Raw genomic sequence first — 24,293 nt, forward strand, 5'->3', positions numbered from 1 at the left:
TTTTTATTGCAAGAAATACAAAACAAGGTCTCATTATGTTTTTATAACTGCACTTATACTTAACTCAATTAAATAATTATGAGTGTATGACTTGAGTGTATGCATTATATATATGGGCTTCATAGAAAGTGTAACAACTGTTCTCTGTTCATCTTGTTTTAAAATTGTTAAAATAAAATGTACATTTAAAACAAGAAACAAAGAAAACACATTTTATGATTTTTAATAGGTTCAAAAAGTTGGTTGAAAATACACTTGCACTTACAAGAGCTTACATGGTTCTCGAATGAATCAGGTCTCTGCATATAAATACTTAGGGATATGGTTGGATGATGAACTGTCTTTTAAAATGCATATTGACGAACTTTGTAAACGGCTAAAAATCAAGCTAGGCTTCCTCTATAGAGACAGGACATGTTTGTCCTGTACAAATAGAAGACAAATTGTGCAAGCTACTTTTATGTCTGTTATAGATTATGGGGATATTATCTACATGCATGCTACGGCATCAACACTTAAATCGCTGGATGCTATTTATCATTGAGTACTTAGGTTTATTACGGACGCTAGCTACAGAACTCACCACTGTGTTTTGTATCAAAATGTGGGTTGGACTTCGCTGTCCATGAGACGAGAATATGTTCTCGTGTTTGTCTATGAAGCACTTCTGAATAAACTACCATCTTATTTATCATCACTCATCAATATTAGAATTAGAATTCCTAAAACCAGGTCTCAAGCATGGATTACGCTTGAGGTCCATGCGATTTCCACAGAGTTGGGTATGGCTGCCTTTTCCTGTTACGCTCCTTGCCAATGGAAAAGCCTGCAGACTAAACTTACATTTGAGACTCTTGTCCCCCTGTTGCCCATTTTAAATAATTATTGGAGGATTTTTATTTCTGTATTGCTTGTAACTTTCGGGTAATGCAAGTTATTGTGCTGTTAGGGGAATAACCTGTGTGCAAACGTAATAATCTGCTGCTGTATTTTTGTGTTATCTGTGATGGTCTTGTTTGTCTTGTGTAGTTTCTTAATCATTGTAGCTAAACTGAATGTGTAACATGTCTACGCAGGGCCCAGCTGTAAAAGAAACCTTGGTCTCAGTCTGTGTTCCTTGTTGAAATAAAGGTATAATAATATGATCCATTCATGGCTTTAGTTGTGTCTTGATCATGTGAATAGTCAACGGAGTTTTCTCCTATATGTCTGACTTTATGTGACGACATCTTTTCTGTATTAAAATGTGATTTCCACAATCAATAATCATAAACAGTGCTTCACTATAACTATGTTTGACAATGTGGTACCATTACCTTGCACAAACAGTAAGACGACTATAGACAGAAATCCATGCAGTAATGTTTTATTAAATAAAGGCTCTGATTAAAATAGTAATAAAATCTGGCATTTGGCTAATTCTTCTTCCCAAAAGCTTCTCTGAATGGTTTGGAGACGGCTCTGGAGATAGCTCGTAACACCCTGACTATGAGAGGGCGTTTACGGGACTGGGACTCCTGGGGAGCAGGGGCCAGTGTGGTTGTCAGGGCCTCCTTGGGTGGGGAAGTGGATGGAACCTCACACTCAGCATCTGTGAAAAGAATATTTCATAATCAGAAAATTAATGTGTGTATCTGTCTGTCCGCCTGTATCTGTAGTCACCGTTTTAACAAGCTGGCCATAGGGTGATACATCAATATGACATTATCGATGCTTATCACTTACCCTGTGAAATACGAGTCTCTCTGAGACGTTTGGTAGGCAGAGAATCCTGTTCAGGGTGGCTCTTTGGTTCCCCCTTTGTCTTGAACAGCTGTTGACAAAACACATCAGGACATCTGAGCATGTGTAAAATATATGGCATGCATCCCAAAAGGCACCCTATTGGCTACTTAAGGCACTACTTTTGACAAGGGCCCATCGAGCTCTGGTCAAAAGTACTGCACTATATAGGGAATAGGGTGCAATTTGGAACACATCCATTGACTCTCTCTCTCTCCCATGTGTATTAGGATTGTATTACAGCGGCCTCACTCAACCTCCTAAAGACAATGACAACAGCATTGTTCTAATGCAGAGACAATAGGGGTTTAGTGAATATGTAGGGTACATTTCAGCCCTGCGTTACAGAGGTAATCTAAAGACACTGAGCCCTCTACCTTAATCCTGATCTTTGGAATCTTGACAATTTTGTGTAGGAAATGCCACTTCCTGTTCTTCTTAGTCTCTTCCCCCCTGGCAGAGGGAAGGCGGGCCATGCCGTCAGCCTTTACATCAGCCGGGCTAAGGCCCCTGGCAGGGAATTCCTCAGTAGCATTAAGGTCAGCCACAATACCATGAGTGATGTCACTTGCGGCATTGCTGGTGTCTGAGTAAGAAGAGCAAGCTGGTGTGACCGACCTGGGTACAATAACTGGGAGAAGAGGACGCAACAATGGAAATCAGTCACTGTGTCCCAAAAGGCCTTCTCTTCCCTTTATAGTGCACAACTTTTGAACTGGGCCCATAGGGTCTGGCTCTGGTCAAAAGTAGTGCACTAAATATGGAAGAAGGTGCCATTTTGGACGCAAACAGCAAAGTTCACATCATAAAACGCAATGTAGTGAGCATCATGTTACAATGAAGTCCTATGCAGATGAAGAGGTACTTTCACTTACCATCATCCATTGCAGACTTGGACAGATCAGTCAGGCTGTCCATCACCATGTCTGTCATCAACTTGATGACCTGATCCAAAACCCTGTCAGCGGTGGGTGGCATAGGCCTAACCAAACACTGCCCCAGGAGTCTGCTAACAGAAGTCTGGGCAAAGCTGTAAACGAGCTCTGACGCATCGTGCTTTGACAGCTTCCTCAGTGCTGGCTTTGGCAGAGCTGGTTGAGAGAGGCTTCTGTGGCCAGTCGTGGATTGAAGCTGGCGGCTTATGGTTATCTCCTGAATGAGACCATGGACCTTTGCGATCAGGTTGCCAGACGCATCTTGAAGGGCTTCAATTGACAGGAGTCTATCCAGATTTTCTTCTGCTGAAGTCATCTCTGGGTCGTCTGTCTTCAATGTGTCCATTATAGTTTTCACTATGAGACTGGTGTCAGATATGTTTATTTCTTGTTGATTCACAAGCGCTGACTGTGAACCTGTCTTGTCCATTGCGTTAGAGGTATGGCATTCTGTCCTTGTGATCTCATTGGCAGCACTCATGTCAGGCAACAGGTCAAGGCTCTCCAGTAGAGAGTCTAACATGTTAGTGGTTATCAGACGCTCCTCCCTTGCATTCTGCCCAACAGATGAACTCTCAGAGTTGGCCAATCTGCACTTGATCACATTTAGGATCAAGCTGAGCGTCTCCTTTGCAGTTTTGCTAAAGCCTTCTTGGCTGACTGCCACTGTTCCGTCTTGTAGAGCCACAAGAGGTTCACAACTTGCACTCAATCCACTACCATGGAGAGGAGAGGTTCTCTTCAAACTGGTGTCGCTCACAACTGACATACTCCTGGGGGGCAGAGTGACATCCTCACTGCATGTGTCAATTACATGGTGGTCTGTGGAGGAGCCACTCGAAGACACAAGGGCTTTAGACCTTTTAGTCAAACTGACTTTTGAAAATGGCTTCTCACTTCTCACAGACGGAGGGCGGCTCCTGTCCTTAACAAGAGCAGTGTCAGGGGACTTTGAGCATCTGAGTGTCTCCACAGGGGTGGAGTCCAGCACATCTTTGGCTGTGGTGACTGACACGGGTGGAAAAGACAAAAAGACGTTCAGTCTATCCTTTACTCTGTGGTACATGGTTTGAGCAGCATCCAATAAGGTGTCAAAGACAACTCTGGGATTGAGCTGGGACTGCAGCTTTTTCTCTTCTAGTGGGAAGGAGTCTGCGTCCTCCACTGTGTACCGGGATAGACTTTCAAGGTCTTGCATGATCATATTCACTATATCTTCAGTTGTAGAAACCACATGGTGTGAGAAGGTCCTGCTAGTCATGCTCTGTGGCAAAGAACAGTTGGCTTCGCTAGCAGCTCTGAGAATGGCCTCACGCACATTCAGTTTGGCCGTAGCTTGGAACTCAGCACTGTGAAAGCTCTGGATGGAAATGTTAGAGGATCTGCTGGCTGCACTACGAGATCGCGTGAGCCTGGCAATCTTGGCTGACATGTTGACATGTTGACATCTTTATTTCTGTCTTTATTTCTGTGCAGATGAGCTTATTGGTTAGATGGAGGGAAAAGTAATTTCTCCCACTTTTAATTTGTCTTTGTACATATATTAATATGCTGTACAAATTTGCATCTTTCCATAAATGTGGTTACCATATTTACATCTGGCAATCTTGGCTGACATGTTGACATGAGTACCCTGATATCGGGGAATTTGTGCCATTCTGAAAAAATTGCTTTTTATTTTTTTAAATATTTTTTTATATATATATTGACTTTCAATGTTGAGAGAAAAAAGTTATGGTTTTGTTCTACCTGTATTTGTTTACTGACCTTCTGTTGTAAACTAACACTACTGTATGTCAATTTTATGTTGTTTTATCTCGAAATGGTGAGGCTCTCCAATTTCGAAATTATAGAGTCCAACTTCTGGTTGAAGTCGAAGGATGCATTTGACATGCTCTCGCATTTGACTTCCTTTGAAGTCTCCACCCTCAGCACCGAGATCACCTGTTTGATGACCCCTTTAGTGCAGGTGTCGAGGGTGAGCTGGTGGGCTGAGGACATTGAAGAGGTATTACTGTCTGTCTTCTGTACAGGAGATACCTCCACAGTGGTCTCAGTTACAAGTAGTCCAGTGTCATATAACTCAATTTGCACAGGAGTATTTTTTCCCTCAGTGAGAAGGTGAGAGGTGAAAAGCTTCCTCAGTTTGTCCAGGGTTTTGGTATAAATCTTCTGGGAACCTGAACTCACTTCCATCCAGAACATTTTGCGACCTGATTTCGTACGCATGGAGGTCTTATTGACCTCAGATACCTCATGCAGGTCGGAAATAATTCCACCAAATAGATCAGAGGATGCATCCTCAATATTCTTAGCGGAAAAGCAGACAGACAGAACTTCTGACAGTTTCCCAGTGTCGGTTTTATCCAGCACGCTAGTATATGTCACAGCTGCATCCTGAATGACCTGAGTGATGCATTGCTCAGCTTTGACAATATACCCCTCCACTGGTTGACCATGGAGGATGTCAACTTTATCAACAGGGAGCACATTCTGAATACTCACATTCTCCTCTGATGGGGGTGGGCTGTTGAAGATAATGCTCTCAGTGACCATGTTAGAGGAGGCGAGAGATGAGTCGAGAAGCAGAGACCTGTATATTGTCGAGGTGGAGATCTCTGGGTGCTTAATCATAGCAGCCTCCTCCAAAATGGCCGACGGGCCCTGGAGGATGTCAGAAATATCCATGTCCTCAATGCTCTCTACCAGAGACGATAGTAGGTCTCTGGCTGACAGGTCGGTTGGTCTCTGGTTCTCGAGCTCCATTTTGATTGCTTGACAGACCGTTGCTGCAGCAACAGCAGAGCTACAACACAACTGCTTCAAGGTGGAGTCAGAAATAGATGACAGATCTGTCATGGACATGGTGGAGAGTTGACTCTCAGAGACAAAGGGTCTGAGTTTGACAGACACCTGTCTGACCAAGTCCCCAGCAAGAGCTCTCATATCTATTGCTCCACTAGCTGAGTTGTAGGAGCAGGCACTCTGTGGCCTTGACGGGCTCCTGCTATCCAAAAATCCTGTTATCCCAAAAACCTCAAGTACAAGATCCACAACATCGGATGACACTTCTGACATTCTGTTGTGGGACAGAAATTGACTTGGATGAACGGTGCCTGCATTCAGAGTCCAGTCGCAAACAGAGTTGTCGGACTGACTCTGGACTACTGGAACTAGACAGGTTTCACTTGGACCTTGGCCAAAGAGTTCTGCCATTTTGAGCAGAACTGATCTTAAGACCTTTGACTTGGAAATGTTCAGCAGTGGGTCGTTGATGGACAGTCTGGTGGACGGTCTGCTAGCCGATCTCTGAACAACTAGGCTTTGTATTTCTGCCGAAACGGCAGTGAGAAAATAGGTCAAGGGGCTGGTCGCTCGTCCCTTGTTTCCTCCGTTGGCTTTAGCCTTAAAGATGCTATCTATGATGATGACTATAACCTGTCCAGCCAGAGGACCCAATATGGCCTCAAGCTCCCGCTCTAACTCAAGGGGAGACTTGTAGCCGTGCGCAATATGCTCTATGGCATGGGAATACATCTTAGCAGACACCATGCTTAGCATTTCTTGGGCAAACTGCTGACTTGCTGAGATACTACCAGACAGCGGACCTAGAGTTCCCTGACTGAAACTTCGCATTAGCTCAGCCAATCTGGAGTTGAGAAGGTTCATAACCAACTCTACAATACCCATCATAAACCTGGTGTCCGTTGGTATTTTGACAGGTCTGTATTTCTCCCGTCTACTCCAACTGGATGACAGTACGATGCCACTCTGCGACTGGCCTCTCTGGACCATGTTGAAGACAGAATCCTCAGAGATTCCAAACACAGAACTCAGTGGTGCCGAGTGGGGTCTGTGTCTCATCTCTCTATCACCACCCTCAGGTGAGGAGACATATCTCTCTTCGTCATCACTCAGCAAAGAGGTCATGGACCTGCAGAATGCACAACAGAAATGAATAGTACATGATAACAAAATACAACATATGATCCAAGAATTTGGAAGTACCTAAGTAGTATTTCTCTCTAGGTGGATCTGGAATGGATATTTGTACTTATAACAAGGGACATGGGAATAATGTTTTTAGAAAGACCTACAAGAAGAGGAGGGGAAAGGGGTAAGTACCTATGAGAGGAGGGGATAGGGGTGAGTACCTGTGAGAGGAGGGGATAGGGGTAGGTACCTATGAGAGCAGGGGATAGGGATAAGTACCTGTGAGAGGAGGGGATAGGGGTAGGTACCTATGAGAGGAGGGGATAGGGGTAGGTACCTGTGAGAGGAGGGGATAGGGGTAGGTACCTATGAGAGGAGGGGATAGGGGTAGGTACCTATGAGAGCAGGGGATAGGGGTAAGTACCTGTGAGAGGAGGGGATAGGGGTAGGTACCTATGAGAGGAGGGGATAGGGGTAAGTACCTGTGAGAGGAGGGGATAGGGGTAAGTACCTGTGAGAGGAGGGGATAGGGGTAGGTACCTATGAGAGCAGGGGATAGGGGTAAGTACCTGTGAGAGGAGGGGATAGGGGTAGGTACCTATGAGAGGAGGGGATAGGGGTAGGTACCTGTGAGAGGAGGGGAAAGGCGTGGGAGTTTGTGTGCTGCAAGTAGTTCTTGAACTGGTGCGTCTACTGGGTCCACCACGAAAGCTGAATCTGACGCTGCGGCCAAGAGAGGTCACTTCTCTAGCCTCATTACTTCCTGATCCAGAAGAGCTCGACGAATCAGAGAGCCTGATCTGCATGGTGAGGTCAAGGGCGGGAACGACCACAGTGGATGTAGACTCCATCACCCAATTTGTAATATCCATGCACCTAGCACTAAACTCATCTCTGCTCATCTGAAATGTTAAAAGACCATACAGAGTTAGTTTGTTAACGGAGCTGCACTGCTGCACCATGTGTTTACTCAAGCTAGTCAATTAAAGCAGTGGTTCAGGATGTTCCACAATGCTGGAAAGGAGGGGCCTGAGTGAAAAAGTTTGGGAACCTCTGAATTAAAGGTCCTGCACGATTTCCACCAATAGGAGTTTGGAATGTTTGGTCCATCTTACCAACATGAACTACTTTAGAAGTGACTATAACTCACCCCGGCATGCATATTCTCACTCAGCAGATTCCAATGGCTGAAAAGTAAATAAAAAAAAGGTACACAAATAAACTACATGACACTACCTCTATTCTCTTAGATTACGGTATGGATGGACCTCTACGGAACTAGGCCACATCCAAACATCCCTGATTGGTCCGTTGAGTCCCTTGTATTTGCCCGAGACACCTCACCTCCTTCTCTAAACCCATAGGACGAGATGGTCAAAAGGGAGGGCTTTCTCATCCAATGGGTTTTGAGAAGGAGGCGAGAAGAGAGGACTCGAGGAGAATGCAATTGAGATTGTCCCTATGGGTACGTCCCAAATGGCCCCTATTCCTTAAATACGGAACTATTGTTGACCAAGGCTCTAATAGGGAACATATCTAGGGGATGCACAGGGAACCAAAGAGCAACTAACCCATCCTTCATGTCCTGCACAAAGGTGTGTAGGTCTGGGTAGCTTCTCTTTCCCCTGCTGAGGGTGAGGCTGGTCTGGGAGGCTGCAGCCTTGCGGGTCATGGTAGTGAAGGTCACCACTGCAGTCTGATGGGGACGACAGAAAGCAGACTTAGCCTGGAATTCAATCAAATTCGCCATGCAGTGTTAACGTAATGTCTGTTTACGAACTACTGTCTGCGTGCACAAACAGACATGTACACACACACACACACTGTTATCTGGAAGCATTTACCTTTGCCACTCGTTCAGTCTCCTGGCATTGAGATGGCCCGGCTGTTTCTACATCATCACTCTCCTGCATGACACTCTCTTCTTCGACCTCCAGTGTCAGAGTTGATGTGGATGTCTTCAGATCAACCCGATTCAACTCACTCTCTCCTTTGGCCTCCTAGATTAGAAGACCTTTACTAGCTCAAGCTTGGACAATTCATTTGTCATTTTAATCGTCAATGCGTCATTAAAACACAAAACATCATACCTCCTGTGACTGAGATGGGATGACAATGGCCTCGTCCAACTCACTCTCTCCTTCAACCTCATGTGACTGAGATGGGATGACAATGGCCTCGTCCAACTCACTCTCTCCTTCAACCTCCTGTGACTGAGATGTGCCATCTGTCTTCAGATCAGCTTCCTGCATCTCAATCTCTCCTTCAGCCTCTAGTGACAGAGTTGGGATATCTGTCTCTAGAACAGCCTCTTCCAACTTGGTCTGTCTCTCAACCTCTCTGTGATCTTTATCAGATCTAGATACAGAAAAAGGAATCTCTCTAAGGTCACTATAAAATCCCCAGAACATCATGTCAGGTGTACAGTTCAGTTTACCAGTCAAATTGCCGTGATCAGAGGCTCTATCCTTTCTAGTGATTCTATTTCTATGGTCACATCATAATGCATCATATCTATGCTTGTGTCCGAAATAGCACCCTATTTCCAATATAATGCACTTCTTTTGGCCGGAGCCCTATAGAGTGCCACAGGAATGAGTCATAATCCCCATAAAACATAGTAGTCAAACAGGGAAATGGTTCCAATCGTTTTTACACCATACACTTTTCCCATAGTGGATTTTAGAAACACTTAAAATAAGGGCTGTGTTTCAGGTAGGCTTACCCTGGTGTGACATTTTGATAACTGTAAATCTCTCTAGGACAAGGTGACCTTTATCAATATATTTGCCTGTATTTACCCCCCAAAAATGAAATGCTAATTATCTGCTAATGTGGCTATCATAAAGAACTACAAATGCCACGATGATCATGCTGATCGAGGCAAAGGTAAGAATCTCTTGATTAACTATCTAATGTTAGCTAAATGTAGTAATTAATAAATTGGCTACATTTCTTTAAATGGCCAATTCTGTGAACTGTTTAGTGCAAGTTTTAAATTGACACAAAACCTGTTAGCAAAGGTGTCAGCTAGAAATGACGTTTAGGAGCTTGCAGGGATTTGTAGTTTTGCATGTCTACTTTGATGCTAATTACAAATTTCGAATCTGAGTAAATAGAGCCAAATGTATTGCTAAAAGTCACCTTGTCCGTGACAGATTTACATGGTTCTAAAAATGGCACACCAGGGTAAGCCTACATGAAACACAGCCCTTATTTTATGTGTTTCTGAAATCGCCTATGGGAAAAATGAATGGTGGAAAAACGATTGGAACCATTTCCCTCCCTGTTTGACTGCAAGGTTTTATGGGTATTATGACACCTAAAAAGACGGGTTGGTTGTTTAGCAACAAAACTGGCATGTAACTGGGTAAAATAGACAAAGTAAATAGACAGGGTTCGCTTAGAACGTTGACAACATGTAAGCTATATTTAGTCTCTAAATGTTACCGGCAAACAAATACATTTGCATAATGAGCACTTGCTAGCTGAGGTTTAGAGTCATAACAAGATACACGCATTCCGGCCATTGATGAGCGAGCGCATGTTTTTCATGACCAGCCAACCAGTGTATGGATCTTAGTTAAAAGTAGTGCACTAGCCTACATAGGGAATAGGGTGCCATTTAGGACGTAAATGTGAAGGTGGTGTCATAGCCTTTGACCCTAGACCCCCATTTGACCCACAACAGATTCTACTGTACCTTTAGCCAACTCTCATGACTCCCCGGCCATAGAATTTGTAGTTTGATATTACAGAATGAATAGCACATAATTTCATTTATTTAACAATATTTAATCCACAGTAATTAATATAAATGGGTATTTCAAAATAATTATAAACTGGGTGGATTGAGACCTGAATGCTGATTGACTGAAAGCCGTGGTATATCAGACTGTATACCATGGGTATGACAAAACATGTATTTTTTACTGCTCTAATTATGTTGGTAACCAGTTTATAATAGCAATAAGGCACCTCGGGGATTCGTGATATATGGCCAATATACGTCGCCAGACCCACTGACTCCAGGTCATCTACAAGTCCATGCTAGGTAAAGCTCCGCCTTATCTCAGTTCACTGGTCACAATGGCAACACCCACCCGTAGCACGCGCTCCAGCAGGTGTATCTCACTGATCATCCCTAAAGCCAACACCTCATTTTGCCGCCTTTCGTTCCAGTTCTCTGCTGCCTGTGACTGGAACGAATTGCAAACATCGCTGAAGTTGGAGACTTTTATCTCCCTAACCAACTTCAAACATCTGCTATCTGAGCAGCTAACCCATCGCTGCAGCTGTACATAGTCTATCGGTAAATAGCCCACCCAATTTTACCTACCTCATCCCCATACTGTTTATATTTATTTACTTTTCTGCTCTTTTGCACACCAATATCTCTCTACCTGTACATGACCATCTGATCATTTATTTATCACTTCAGTGTTAATCTGCAAAATTGTAATTATTCGCCTACCTCCTCATGCCTTTTGCACACAATGTATATAGACTTTTTTTCCTACTGTGTTATTGACTTGTTAATTGTTTACTCCGTGTGTAACTCTGTGTTGTCTGTTCACACTGCTATGCTTTATCTTGGCCAGGTCGCAGTTGCAAATGAGAACTTGTTCTCAACTAGCCTACCTGGTTAAATAAAGGTGAAATAAATCAAATAAATATACCATGGCTAAGGGCTGTGTCCTAGCACTTCGGGTTGTAAGAACAGCCCTTAGTCGTGGTATATTGACCATATACCACAACCGCTTGGGCCTTATTGCTTAAATAACATGCCTACCTTGAACTCTTTCTTCTCACGTCCTTGCAAAATCAGCACATTTCCTTGCCAAAATGAACGCTCCTCCAGGACTAGCGAGAATCAGACTGAACTGCTCCCGCGGTTTCTCATCAGTTTCAACGTTTATCAGTGATGACGTAACAATGCTGTACAGATTTGACGCACTTCCAATCTCGTGCTGATGCAACGCCCTGAGCGGTTGAAAGCTCACGCATGGAAATCCTGCGAGTTGTACACAAATGTAGGCTACTATTGCCCTTAAAAATGTCATGTTGTGGACGCAATGCAAAATAAAATAAAATACATAACCCACACCGATAACCCAGAGTTCATCATTAAATAACATTTATTACTCATAAAATATACAGCAAACTTCAGATACTGAAAGAATTCATGGGAGTTTCGAATTCAGTCACCATTTCATATGTACATGCTAGTTTCACCCGTTTAAAAGAATGATAATGACACGAAAAACCTGTGAACCTGTGACTCTCTTGTTGCTGATTTGGTGAACATAGCAAATGTATTGCACATATTTCCAGTTAAAATGATTTTCAAAAAGAGACAAAAACGGGGATATGAACATTCAATCACATACAAGGATTGAGAGGTTTCATTTTTTGAAGAAGTTAAAGCAAGCAACACCTGTTAAAAAACATTGATTATAAGACCAAAGACAAATAATATCGATATTTATTTTCCAACAGAAGAAAATCTAAATGCTGCTGTCCTACCATTGGTTTACAATGTTTCTCCTCTCCAAGGGAGACATGTTTTCCACCTCACATGCCTCTGGATAGTATCAGTGCTTTTCACAAACGTTGTAGTACTTAGTGTGCATCATTGTTGTCGCTCATACAGGTGCCCCTACTCTCCTAACCTCCCCTCAGTAACTAACGAAGGCACAACATGACAAATATCACAAGAAAGAAAACATGAATTAATTATTAACTTTCTAAAATACTTTCTAGAGGCCAAAGGACAGGTAGGTTTAATAATGTAATAGGTCCCTTCAAATAGTCGTGTTGCTCACATACCAGCATCCTAAATGGCACTGCTTTTGACCAGAACCCTATGGACCCTGTTCAACAGTAGTGTACTATTCAGTATAGGGTTCCATTTGGGATGCATTAAATCTTTACAATTACTCATCAGAGCAAATGGTACCATTTTTTTATTCCCACAGAGCTTAAGACATGAATGATTTTATTAAAATATTTGTTCATATAAAATGTATGATTTCCCCTCCTCCCACATGGATTACAGACAAGAGGCTAGGTGCGTTCTGACTGTCTTAGTGTGCGGATAAACATGACAATCACTCTCATGAAACTTAAATGAAACTGATCTTGGATCAGCTTACCCTCCCTAGATCCTCAATCATTAGTGGAGAACATTACAAAAAAGGACCTTAGATCAGTGTCTAGTGGGCATTTTCACACGATACCATGTAACATCCCTAGAGTGGACATTGTCATCCTAGCAACATGACCAAACAAATGGCCATCTTGGTCAGGAAAACGTTTTAATTACAGAAGCTCTATGTGATATCCTTATGTCTACCTGCAGTGTGGATGGGGGTCCTCTTCAGAGTGAAGTCTTTAACCAGGATGGAGGCTTCCTGGTTGATGAGGACGTCAACACACTCCACATGGCTTTTTAAGGCAGCCAGGTCCAGAGGGGTGCGCCCCTGGCTGTCAACTCACGTCTAGATCCAGCAGAGACTGAACCAGGACCTCCATAGCATGGTGGTGACTGTGGTACGCCTGAATAGATATTCACTCTTAATATAATCAATGTCCTAGAGTAGACCCGTGGTACGCCTGAACAGAAATACAGTGCTAGACCTCTAAAGTAGACCAGAGTCTTTCAATCGGGAGCCCATTTTTGCTCCCGCCCAGCATCAACATCGGAGGTTCCTGCCAAGCGTGGGATTGAGAAACAAAAACTCTACTTCTCTTCTGAGGTTGATTAACTCAAATGGCAAAATAAGGAAATCATCCTCATCATCACTGTGTAGAATATGCATGTATTTTACACTAATCGGGAATAGATCGGAATATGGTGTGTGAGTCTGTCTGGACAGTCAACTTCCTGTGGAAAATCTACACCATGCTTGCATCCCAGATAGCACCCTATTCCCTATGTAGTGAACTACTTTTGATCAGGGCCTATAAGGATCTGGTCAAACGTAGTGTACTAAATAGGGAATAGGGTGCCATTTGTCATATGGAGACCACTACAGGAGCAGGTAGGCTTTACTCACAGCGAGGTGTAGAGGGCTGATGGGAGCTCTGACATCAGAGTCGTTCAGGATGTCTGTCCCTGAGGTTTCAATTAGTTGAGGAAAGACAAGAACGGCCAGTTCAGACTTGGAAAAAGAACATCAAGAGTGACGATGCGTCCACGACAAACATGCAGCCACACCTTAAAACCTACTGTTGGGTTCTGAGAATATGAAATATACTAATTCATGTCACTGAGGGAGAGAGCTTAATGTATAACGTTTACATTATGTCAGGATATGTTATTGTTAGCCATCAGGCATCCTATGGGTGGGATCCTCTGGGATGAGAAGAGACACAGTCTGGTACCAATCACCATGTCAGCCTTGAGTTGGGGAGGAGTGGGCACTTTGGGGTAGCGGTCAGGTCAGATGAATTGAGGAAGAACAGATATCACCAAGGTTCTGTCTAGCAACAGAGATGCATTGGCTGTTTAGAGGTGTAGGAGCAGACTCAGCATAGGAGAGAGGATTAAATATCAGTGCTTGTGTGAATATGTTTTTTGTCTAATGCAGCTGTCTTGACCCTCTGGGAAGAATAAACTTGGTTCAAGCATTCATAGTGTCCGTCGAGTTTTTACTCTGAGAATTAGAACCTAACAGTTGGCACTGCGAGCAGGGTTCACCGCGATTTGCAGTCGAACTAGAGATTAAGAAACAGTGAAACAGAAACAAGGTAAGCAAAGTTCCTACACCCGTTATCACTAATTCTGACATCTTGGGGAGATGAGAGTCGTAGGCTGAACCAATTATAGGGTACGAACCTAGAAAGCCTGAGCTTATTCAGTAGTCCCATTGTATTACGACCGGTCGTAGCTTTGTGGTATATGGTAAGTCCCGGAAGGTAAACCCAAACCTGTAGAGGGTAACTCCTAGGGGGTAAATCCCGAGTAGGTTGGTTCCTGCTTGTACTATAAGAATAGGGTGAGTCCCGGAAGGTAAGCCCGAGCAGGCAGGTACCTGCAAAGGGTAAGTCCTAGGGGGTAAGACCCGGGTGGGGTTGGTTACCTGCTATACCTGTAACGAGAGGGTGAAAGTCTCAGCCGCAGTGGCCATGCGGCAGTAGAGTGGGTGTGGATGGATAAAGTGACATGCTTGTGTACTAGGATAAAATGTTGCCATTCAGGGTTAGAAGAACAGCAAAAAGATACTCAAACGCTGTTGGATTTGGGTGTATTAGCAGTAGCAATAAAGAGAGGTTGGTTTTATGCCCTGTTGGGGTGGGGAACCATGACAGATTATGTGGAAATAGGAAGACAAGTGTGAATCATTTTGGTAATGTGTGTTATCAACAACAGTGATATTTGAACAGATTGGAGATGACTATCCATAACAATAAAATCCTTCATACAGTGAGGTTAGGTTACCATGCTTGTCCTGCCCCACAGCTGTAGACACAGCCTTCTCCAGGTCCTCAGACACTAGCTGGAGATCCATTACAGGATGTCTGTCACCTCACTGAGCCCCTATTGCAGGTTAGGGGTCACATCCACTTGAATGTCCTTCATATGACGAACCTCCTACAGAGCAAATGAGGAAAACATGATATATTAGGATTTATGTTAGTAGCAATAGAATATGGGAATTTTATCTCAACGCTACCTACAGCTAACATATTTATTTATGTATGTGATCTATGTAAATAAATAAATATATCACAGCTGTAAAACTGTGAAGGACTATAGGTGGAGGCCTACCCATTTCCCAGGAGCATTGTAAAACATGGATTTGGGTACAGTGTTTATTTCCCCCTAATATCTTTGAAGATTACACCTAAAATAATTAGGCCTACTTCTTTCTACTGCTGATCTGAGACCTTACAGATATAAATGCAATATATGGAGTAGAAAAGATTGCCTGCCCACCAACTTGATAAGAATCAACATATGTTCTACATGGTCTATTTCTATCTGAACGTAACAACTCAATCAAGCTTGTTAATTGATCGTTAAGACATGTTTGTCATATATAAGCCTCATACAGGCCATGGGAAGACATTACCTGTTGATAACACAGACTATTTTCATGATCATGGGAGGTGTGAGAGAATTGCTGCTCGTTGTGATGACTGTGGGGGTTGTCAAAGGTTGGTTCACTAATGTTTAAGGGATTTGTTTGGTAAATATGCTTAACTTTATAAGTTGGGTATTAATATTTGACTGTCTGTATCTTCCGCGTTGGTCATCTTTTATTCTTCACTGCTATTAATATATGTAGCTATTTTGTGTGAACTCAACTTCTGTCAACACTTTCTCCTCAGTTTCTTGTTACCCTGTTGGAAAGTCCCAGAAGCAAGATCAAGTCTCTCTGCAGAGGAGACTTGGAGGTAAGTGTTTCTTTCCGCAACCCTTCTAGCTATGTTCTTTGTCACTGTCTATGGTGCTGCTGTGTTTGACACTCATTCAACAGCATAGAGTAACTCAGTCTAAATAATGTTGTCAAACCTTAACCTAAATTTTTCAGAGCTGTCATCAAATGACGTCTCCATTGTGCATGCCCTGGCCTTGCTCCGATCCATAGGGTCTGACGCTAAACAAGCCAGAGAAGGTACGGCCTGAAACATATACTTTGAAAACTGTTGGGTTCATGTTGCTCAAAATTCGATTAGCAATTTGGCCTAGACCGTGTAGAACAGATGTGTTGCTGTAGAATACCCAACTGTTCCTTTTGTTTTTTCTCAAGAGTATTTAGAGACCAATGAAGTAGAATCCCAAGCTTCTCCAAACCATGGTAGCTCTCCGGCAAATGATGCCCTGTCCTCTGAGGAGAAGCTGAGGCGCATGTCCTCGGACGACGCCGCCACCTCTGAAGCTGCGACCGGCCCGTCTGGCGACGCTGCGACCGGCCCGTCTGGCGACGACGCCACCTCTGAAGCTGCGACCGGCCCGTCTGGCGACGACGCCACCTCTGAAGCTGCGACCGGCCCGTCTGGCGACGACGCCACCTCTGAAGCTGCGACCGGCCCGTCTGGCGACGACGCCACCTCTGAAGCTGCGACCGGCCCGTCTGGCGACGACGCCACCTCTGAAGCTGCGACCGGCCCGTCTGGCGACGACGCCACCTCTGAAGCTGCGACCGGCCCGTCTGGCGACGACGCCACCTCTGAAGCTGCGACCGGCCCGTCTGGCGACGACGCCACCTCTGAAGCTGCGACCGGCCCGTCTGGCGACGACGCCACCTCTGAAGCTGCGACCGGCCCGTCTGGCGACGACGCCACCTCTGAAGCTGCGACCGGCCCGTCTGGCGACGACGCCACCTCTGAAGCTGCGACCGGCCCGTCTGGCGACGACGCCACCTCTGAAGCTGCGACCGGCCCGTCTGGCGACGACGCCACCTCTGAAGCTGCGACCGGCCCGTCTGGCGACGACGCCACCTCTGAAGCTGCGACCGGCCCGTCTGGCGACGACGCCACCTCTGAAGCTGCGACCGGCCCGTCTGGCGACGACGCCACCTCTGAAGCTGCGACCGGCCCGTCTGGCGACGACGCCACCTCTGAAGCTGCGACCGGCCCGTCTGGCGACGACGCCACCTCTGAAGCTGCGACCGGCCCGTCTGGCGACGACGCCACCTCTGAAGCTGCGACCGGCCCGTCTGGCGACGACGCCACCTCTGAAGCTGCGACCGGCCCGTCTGGCGACGACGCCACCTCTGAAGCTGCGACCGGCCCGTCTGGCGACGACGCCACCTCTGAAGCTGCGACCGGCCCGTCTGGCGACGACGCCACCTCTGAAGCTGCGACCGGCCCGTCTGGCGACGACGCCACCTCTGAAGCTGCGACCGGCCCGTCCGGCGACGACGCCACCTCTGAAGCTGCGACCGGCCCGTCCGGCGACGACGCCACCTCTGAAGCTGCGACCGGCCCGTCCGGCGACGACGCCATGGATATCTGACGTGGGACATGCAAGAGTTCATGGGTACTCTAGTCCAGTGTGTAACTGCATTTGCTTGTTTTGGCTCAATTAAACATTAACTGTAATACTTGTGTCCTCTGTATTGTTTTGGTGGTTCCTACTTGGAGTTGAGGTGTATGACCTGACTTGAGTAACTGGGGTGATGGCAACATTTATTTTGCATTATATCCATGCGCCAGCAATATTACTCAGACCCCTGTGTGTTAAATGACCAATTGCCTTAAGCTACATGTGCTCAGTGTTGGTCCATTTATGCTAGTAGCATCACATGATACCTCAACAGCATTTTGACGCCATTTCCGGTCACAACTTGCAGACTTGTTTACGTGTTGCGGTGTTTTGTTGCCTACTTTGCTACATGACAACTTTACGGTTTTTACTTTTTAATTACCGTTTATATTTTTGATTTTTCCCTCAATTTTTTCACTCGTGTCAGGGTTGCGTCAATTCGAATCTGGTATCAGGTTAAATATCACAATGAGGCTTATTAGCTAAGCAATAAGTGGTAAATGCAATTTTTGTATATATGGGCTCTGTCCCACCTCGCAGGGCAAAACAGAACTGACTTGTTCCTGACAAAGATATTTAATATACTCTGACAGTTCCTGCTTCCGAGCCGGCCTGTCAGAGTAGACTGGGCGTGGTTTAGACTCACCCAGCCTATCGTTGGTTGATTGGCGCAGAGGCTGGTCCCAGCCCCTTAAGCGCTTCAGCGGTCAGTCGTTGTAGCTGTGTAGAATATGCAGTTATCAGGCACCTGGCTCCTGTTATCGAACAAAAGACTGTTCTGAATGTGCCCCCCCCCAACTCATTGCACAGTTCTGTATTTTTCCATCATGAGAAAGGCCCATGGCCCTGAAACTGAACAATGGTTCAAGTCAGCTATGTTGCATAACACATACATACATCCACACAAGCCAACAGCAGATAATATTAAATCACATATGGTAACGGGCTATAGTGCATAACACAGAATCCTCATACTCCGGACGCTTTATCTGGACATGGTTCGTCAGGACCTCCAACAGCCGAAGCTAAGTAGTAACATTAACATGATGCCTTCTAATTGCAGTCGCTGTACTCATACAGGAGAACGATCGCCTTACGGTGAGGATAGCTGTGCTACAAGCCCAGCTTCAGACGCAATCGTTAGGCAAGGGTAATTTCAGTGTAGGAAAGGATGAAACAGCGTCTGTGCCACCAGTAAGTACAGATAGTAACGTTAGTATAAATCCCCTCGCACGGTCCCCGCAGCCGGACAACTTTCTCACGGTTTCTGGAGAGAAATGCTGTAGGAATGCTCAACCGGTGTCGCTCATTCAGCCGACAAACTTCAACCGGTTTTCCCCATTAAGCAGCGAGTCGGAGTCAAAGGCCGAGCCTTCTCTTGTCTCTACTCCTCCCGTTACGGGGTCAGAGACGCCGAAGCTTCCCACCATTAGCTCTGACAAATTGAAAACTCTAGTCATTGGCGACTCCATTACCCGCAGTATTAGACTTAAAACGAATAATCAGCCGACATGTCTCTGGACCTACTCACTGTCACAGTCATACTCTGGACCTAGTTTTGTCCCATGGAATAAATGTTGTGGATCTTAATGTTTTCCCTCATAATCCTGGACTATCGGACCACCATTTTATTACGTTTGCAATTGCAACAAATAATCTGCTCAGACCCCAACCAAGGAACATCAAAAGTCGTGCTATAAATTCACAGACAACACAAAGATTCCTTGATGTCCTTCCAGACTCCCTCTGTCTACCCAAGGACGCCAGAGGACAAAAATCAGTTAACCACCTAACTGAGGAACTCAATTTAACCTTGCGCAATACCCTAGATGCAGTTGCACCCCTAAAAACTAAAAACATTTCTCATAAGAAACTAGCTCCCTGGTATACAGAAAATACCCGAGCTCTGAAGCAAGCTTCCAGAAAATTGGAACGGAAATGGCGCCACACCAAACTGGAAGTCTTCCGACTAGCTTGGAAAGACAGTACCGTGCAGTATCGAAGAGCCCTTGCTGCTGCTCGATCATCCTATTTTTCCAACTTAATTGAGGAAAATAAGAACAATCCGAAATTCGTTTTTGATACTGTCGCAAAGCTAACTAAAAAGCAGCATTCCCCAAGAGAGGATGGCTTTCACCTCAGCAATAATAAATTCATGAACTTCTTTGAGGAAAAGATGATTATTACAAAGTAAATTACGGACTCCTCTTTAAATCTGCGTATTCCTTCAAAGCTCAGTTGTCCTGAGTCTGCACAACTCTGCCAGGACCTAGGATCAAGAGAGACACTCAAGTGTTTTAGTACTATATCCCTTGACACAATGATGAAAATAATCATGGCCTCTAAACCTTCAAGCTCCATACTGGACCCTATTCCAACTAAACTACTGAAAGAGCTGTTTCCTGTGCTTGGCCCTCCTATGTTGAACATAATAAACGGCTCTCTATCCACCGGATGTGTACCAAACTCACTAAAAGTGGCAGTAATAAAGCCTCTCTTGAAAAAGCCAAACCTTGACCCAGAAAATATAAAAAACTATCGGCCTATATCGAATCTTCCATTCCTCTCAAAATGTTTAGAAAAGGCTGTTGCGCAGCCTCTGCCTTCCTCGTCAGAGGAGGAGATAGAAGAAAACTGTTACAGTCTCTGTGAATGGTTTGTCCTCTGACAAATCAACTGTAAATTTCGATGTTCCTCAAGGTTCCGTTTTAGGACCACTATTGATTTTCACTATATATTTTACCTCTTGGGGATGTCATTCGAAAACATAATGTTAACTTTCACTGCTATGCGGATGACACACAGCTGAACATTTCAATGAAACATGGTGAAGCCCCAAAATTGCCCTCGCTAGAAGCATGTGTTTCAGACATAAGGAAGTGGATGGCTGCAAACGTTCTACTTTTAAACTCGGACAAAACAGAGATGCTTGTTCTAGGTCCCAAGAAACAAAGAGATCTTCTGTTGAATCTGACAATTAATCTTAATGGCTGTACAGTCGTCTCAAATAAAACTGTGAAGGCCCTCGGCGTTACTCTGGACCCTGATCTCTCTTTTGAAGAACATATCAAGACTGTTTCAAGGACAGCTTTTTTCCATCTACGTAACATTGCAAAAATCAAACTTTCTGTCCAAAAATGATGCAGAAAAATGTATCCATGCTTTTGTCACTTCTAGGTTAGACTACTGCAATGCTCTTACTTTCCGGCTACCCGGATAAAGCACTAAATAAACTTCAGTTAGTGCTAAATACGGCTGCTAGAATCCTGACTAGAACCCCAAAAATATATCATATTACTCCAGTGCTAGCCTCCCTACACTGGCTTCCTGTCAAGGCAAGGGCTGATTTCAAGGTTTTACTGCTAACCTACAAAGCATTACATGGGCTTGCTCGTACCTATCTCTCTGATTTGGTCCTGCCGTACATACCTACACGTACGCTACGGTCACAAGACGCAGGCCTCCTAATTGCTTCTTCCACATCTTTTGGTCCCTGTCTGTTTTGCTCTCAGTGAAGTGCTACTATCCCCTTGGACTACAGGTTATTGCCGTCATAAGGTGTGCGTCTGTCTGTTGGCCGGACACTTTCTACCGTTTAGGACCTTTGTGGGTAAAGGTCCCTGTCCTCTGAGGAGAAGCTGAGGCGCATGTCCTCGGACGACGCCGCCACCTCTGAAGCTGCGACCGGCCCGTCTGGCGACGCTGCGACCGGCCCGTCTGGCGACGACGCCACCTCTGAAGCTGCGACCGGCCCGTCTGGCGACGACGCCACCTCTGAAGCTGCGACCGGCCCGTCTGGCGACGACGCCACCTCTGAAGCTGCGACCGGCCCGTCTGGCGACGACGCCACCTCTGAAGCTGCGACCGGCCCGTCTGGCGACGACGCCACCTCTAAAGCTGCGACCGGCCCGTCTGGCGACGACGCCACCTCTGAAGCTGCGACCGGCCCGTCTGGCGACGACGCCACCTCTGAAGCTGCGACCGGCCCGTCTGGCGACGACGCCACCTCTGAAGCTGCGACCGGCCCGTCTGGCGACGACGCCACCTCTGAAGCTGCGACCGGCCCGTCTGGCGACGACGCCACCTCTGAAGCTGCGACCGGCCCGTCTGGCGACGACGCCACCTCTGAAGCTGCGACCGGCCCGTCTGGCGACGACGCCACCTCTGAAGCTGCGACCGGCCCGTCTGGCGACGACGCCACCTCTGAAGCTGCGACCGGCCCGTCTGGCGACGACGCCACCTCTGAAGCTGCGACCGGCCCGTCTGGCGACGACGCCACCTCTGAAGCTGCGACCGGCCCGTCCGGCGACGACGCCATGGATATCTGACGTGGGACATGCAAGAGTTCATGGGTACTCTAGTCCAGTGTGTAACTGCATTTGCTTGTTTTGGCTCAATTAAACATTAACTGTAATACTTGTGTCCTCTGTATTGTTTTGGTGGTTCCTACTTGGAGTTGAGGTGTATGACCTGACTTGAGTAACTGGGGTGATGGCAACATTTATTTTGCATTATATCCATGCGCCAGCAATATTACTCAGACCCCTGTGTTTTAAATGACCAATTGCCTTAAGCTACATGTGCTCAGTGTTGGTCCATTTATGCTAGTAGCATCACATGATACCTCAACAGCATTTTGACGCCATTTCCGGTCACAACTTGCAGACTTGTTTACGTGTTGCGGTGTTTTGTTGCCTACTTTGCTACATGACAACTTTACGGTTTTTACTTTTTAATTACCGTTTATATTTTTGATTTTTCCCTCAATTTTTTCACTCGTGTCAGGGTTGCGTCAATTCGAATCTGGTATCAGGTTAAATATCACAATGAGGCTTATTAGCTAAGCAATAAGTGGTAAATGCAATTTTTGTATATATGGGCTCTGTCCCACCTCGCAGGGCAAAACAGAACTGACTTGTTCCTGACAAAGATATTTAATATACTCTGACAGTTCCTGCTTCCGAGCCGGCCTGTCAGAGTAGACTGGGCGTGGTTTAGACTCACCCAGCCTATCGTTGATTGTTGGCGCAGAGGCTGGTCCCAGCCCCTTAAGCGCTTCAGCGGTCAGTCGTTGTAGCTGTGTAGAATATGCAGTTATCAGGCACCTGGCTCCTGTTATCTAACAAAAGACTGTTCTGAATGTGCCCCCCCCCCCCCAACTCATTGCACAGTTCTGTATTTTTCCATCATGAGAAAGGCCCATGGCCCTGAAACTGAACAATGGTTCAAGTCAGCTATGTTGCATAACACATACATACATCCACACAAGCCAACAGCAGATAATATTAAATCACATATGGTAACGGGCTATAGTGCATAACACAGAATCCTCATACTCCGGACGCTTTATCTGGACATGGTTCGTCAGGACCTCCAACAGCCGAAGCTAAGTAGTAACATTAACATGATGCCTTCTAATTGCAGTCGCTGTACTCATACAGGAGAACGATCGCCTTACGGTGAGGATAGCTGTGCTACAAGCCCAGCTTCAGACGCAATCGTTAGGCAAGGGTAATTTCAGTGTAGGAAAGGATGAAACAGCGTCTGTGCCACCAGTAAGTACAGATAGTAACGTTAGTATAAATCCCCTCGCACGGTCCCCGCAGCCGGACAACTTTCTCACGGTTTCTGGAGAGAAATGCTGTAGGAATGCTCAACCGGTGTCGCTCATTCAGCCGACAAACTTCAACCGGTTTTCCCCATTAAGCAGCGAGTCGGAGTCAAAGGCCGAGCCTTCTCTTGTCTCTACTCCTCCCGTTACGGGGTCAGAGACGCCGAAGCTTCCCACCATTAGCTCTGACAAATTGAAAACTCTAGTCATTGGCGACTCCATTACCCGCAGTATTAGACTTAAAACGAATCATCCAGCGATCATACACTGTTTACCAGGGGGCAGGGCAACCGACGTTAAGGCTAATCTGAAGATGGTGCTGGCTAAAGCTAAAACTGGCGAGTATAGAGATATTGTTATCCACGTCGGCACCAACGATGTTAGGATGAAACAGTCAGAGATCACCACCAACATAGCTTCAGCGTGTAAATCAGCTAGAAAGATGTGTCGGCATCGAGTAATTGTCTCTGGCCCCCTCCCAGTTAGGGGGAGTGATGAGCTCTACAGCAGAGTCTCACAACTCAATAGCTGGTTGAAAACTGGTTTCTGCCCCTCCCAAAAGATAGAATTTGTAGATAATTGGCCCTCTTTCTGGGACTCACCCACAAACAGGACCAAGCCTGACCTGCGGAGGAGTGACGGACTCCATCCTAGCTGGAGGGGTGCTCTCATCTTATCTACCAACATAGACAGGGCTCTAACTCCTCTAGCTCCACAATGAAATAGGGTGCAGGCAAGGCTGTTAGCCAGTCTGCCACTAGCACAGTCAGTGTAGTCAGCTCAGCTATCTCCATTGAGACCGTGTCTGTGCCTCGACCTAGGTTGGGCAAAATTAAACATGGCGGTGTTCGCCTTAGCAATCTCACTAAGATAAAGACCTCCTCCATTCCTGTCATTATTGAAAGAGATCATGATACCTCACATCTCAAAATAGGGCTACTTAATGTCAGATCCCTTACTTCAAAGGCAATTATAGTCAATGAACTGATCATAATCTTGATGTGATTGGCCTGACTGAAACATGTCTTTAGCCTGA

The 24,293-nt window shown here is 45.6% G+C and overlaps 1 protein-coding gene and 1 long non-coding RNA gene across 2 annotated transcripts; both read right to left on the minus strand.

The window, feature by feature from the left end:
- Positions 1 to 31: 31 nt before the first annotated feature.
- LOC110515048 (serine-rich adhesin for platelets-like) lies at positions 32 to 8,338 on the minus strand. Its single transcript, XM_036936943.1, has 6 exons — positions 8,222 to 8,338; positions 7,801 to 7,837; positions 7,278 to 7,552; positions 2,160 to 6,651; positions 1,726 to 1,813; positions 32 to 1,591 (listed from the first exon to the last, which is right to left on the minus strand). Exons 1-4 carry the CDS (start codon positions 8,320 to 8,322, stop codon positions 4,530 to 4,532), a joined length of 2,535 nt encoding a protein of 844 aa, XP_036792838.1. The 5' UTR covers positions 8,323 to 8,338; the 3' UTR covers positions 32 to 1,591; positions 1,726 to 1,813; positions 2,160 to 4,529.
- A 127-nt stretch (positions 8,339 to 8,465) lies between these two features.
- On the minus strand, positions 8,466 to 11,626 carry LOC118937625. The gene is made up of 3 exons (XR_005034876.1): positions 11,443 to 11,626; positions 8,741 to 9,008; positions 8,466 to 8,650 (listed from the first exon to the last, which is right to left on the minus strand). It is a non-coding gene; the product is annotated as an uncharacterized LOC118937625 (long non-coding RNA).
- Positions 11,627 to 24,293: the final 12,667 nt, after the last annotated feature.

Source organism: Oncorhynchus mykiss, chromosome 2 (genome assembly GCF_013265735.2).
Source record: "Oncorhynchus mykiss isolate Arlee chromosome 2, USDA_OmykA_1.1, whole genome shotgun sequence".
Lineage (NCBI taxonomy): Eukaryota > Metazoa > Chordata > Actinopteri > Salmoniformes > Salmonidae > Oncorhynchus > Oncorhynchus mykiss.

Bases quoted from the DNA above. Each gene is read 5' to 3' on its own strand.
- LOC110515048 (XM_036936943.1), bottom strand. From the start codon at position 8,322: ATGACCCGCAAGGCTGCAGCCTCCCAGACCAGCCTCACCCTCAGCAGG. The intron at 7,553-7,800 runs GTGAGTTATAGT...TTAACATTTCAG, and splicing joins GTGAGAATATGCATGCCGGG to ATGAGCAGAGATGAGTTTAG. The intron at 6,652-7,277 runs GTACCTACCCCT...TGCATTCTGCAG, and splicing joins CCTTTCCCCTCCTCTCACAG to GTCCATGACCTCTTTGCTGA.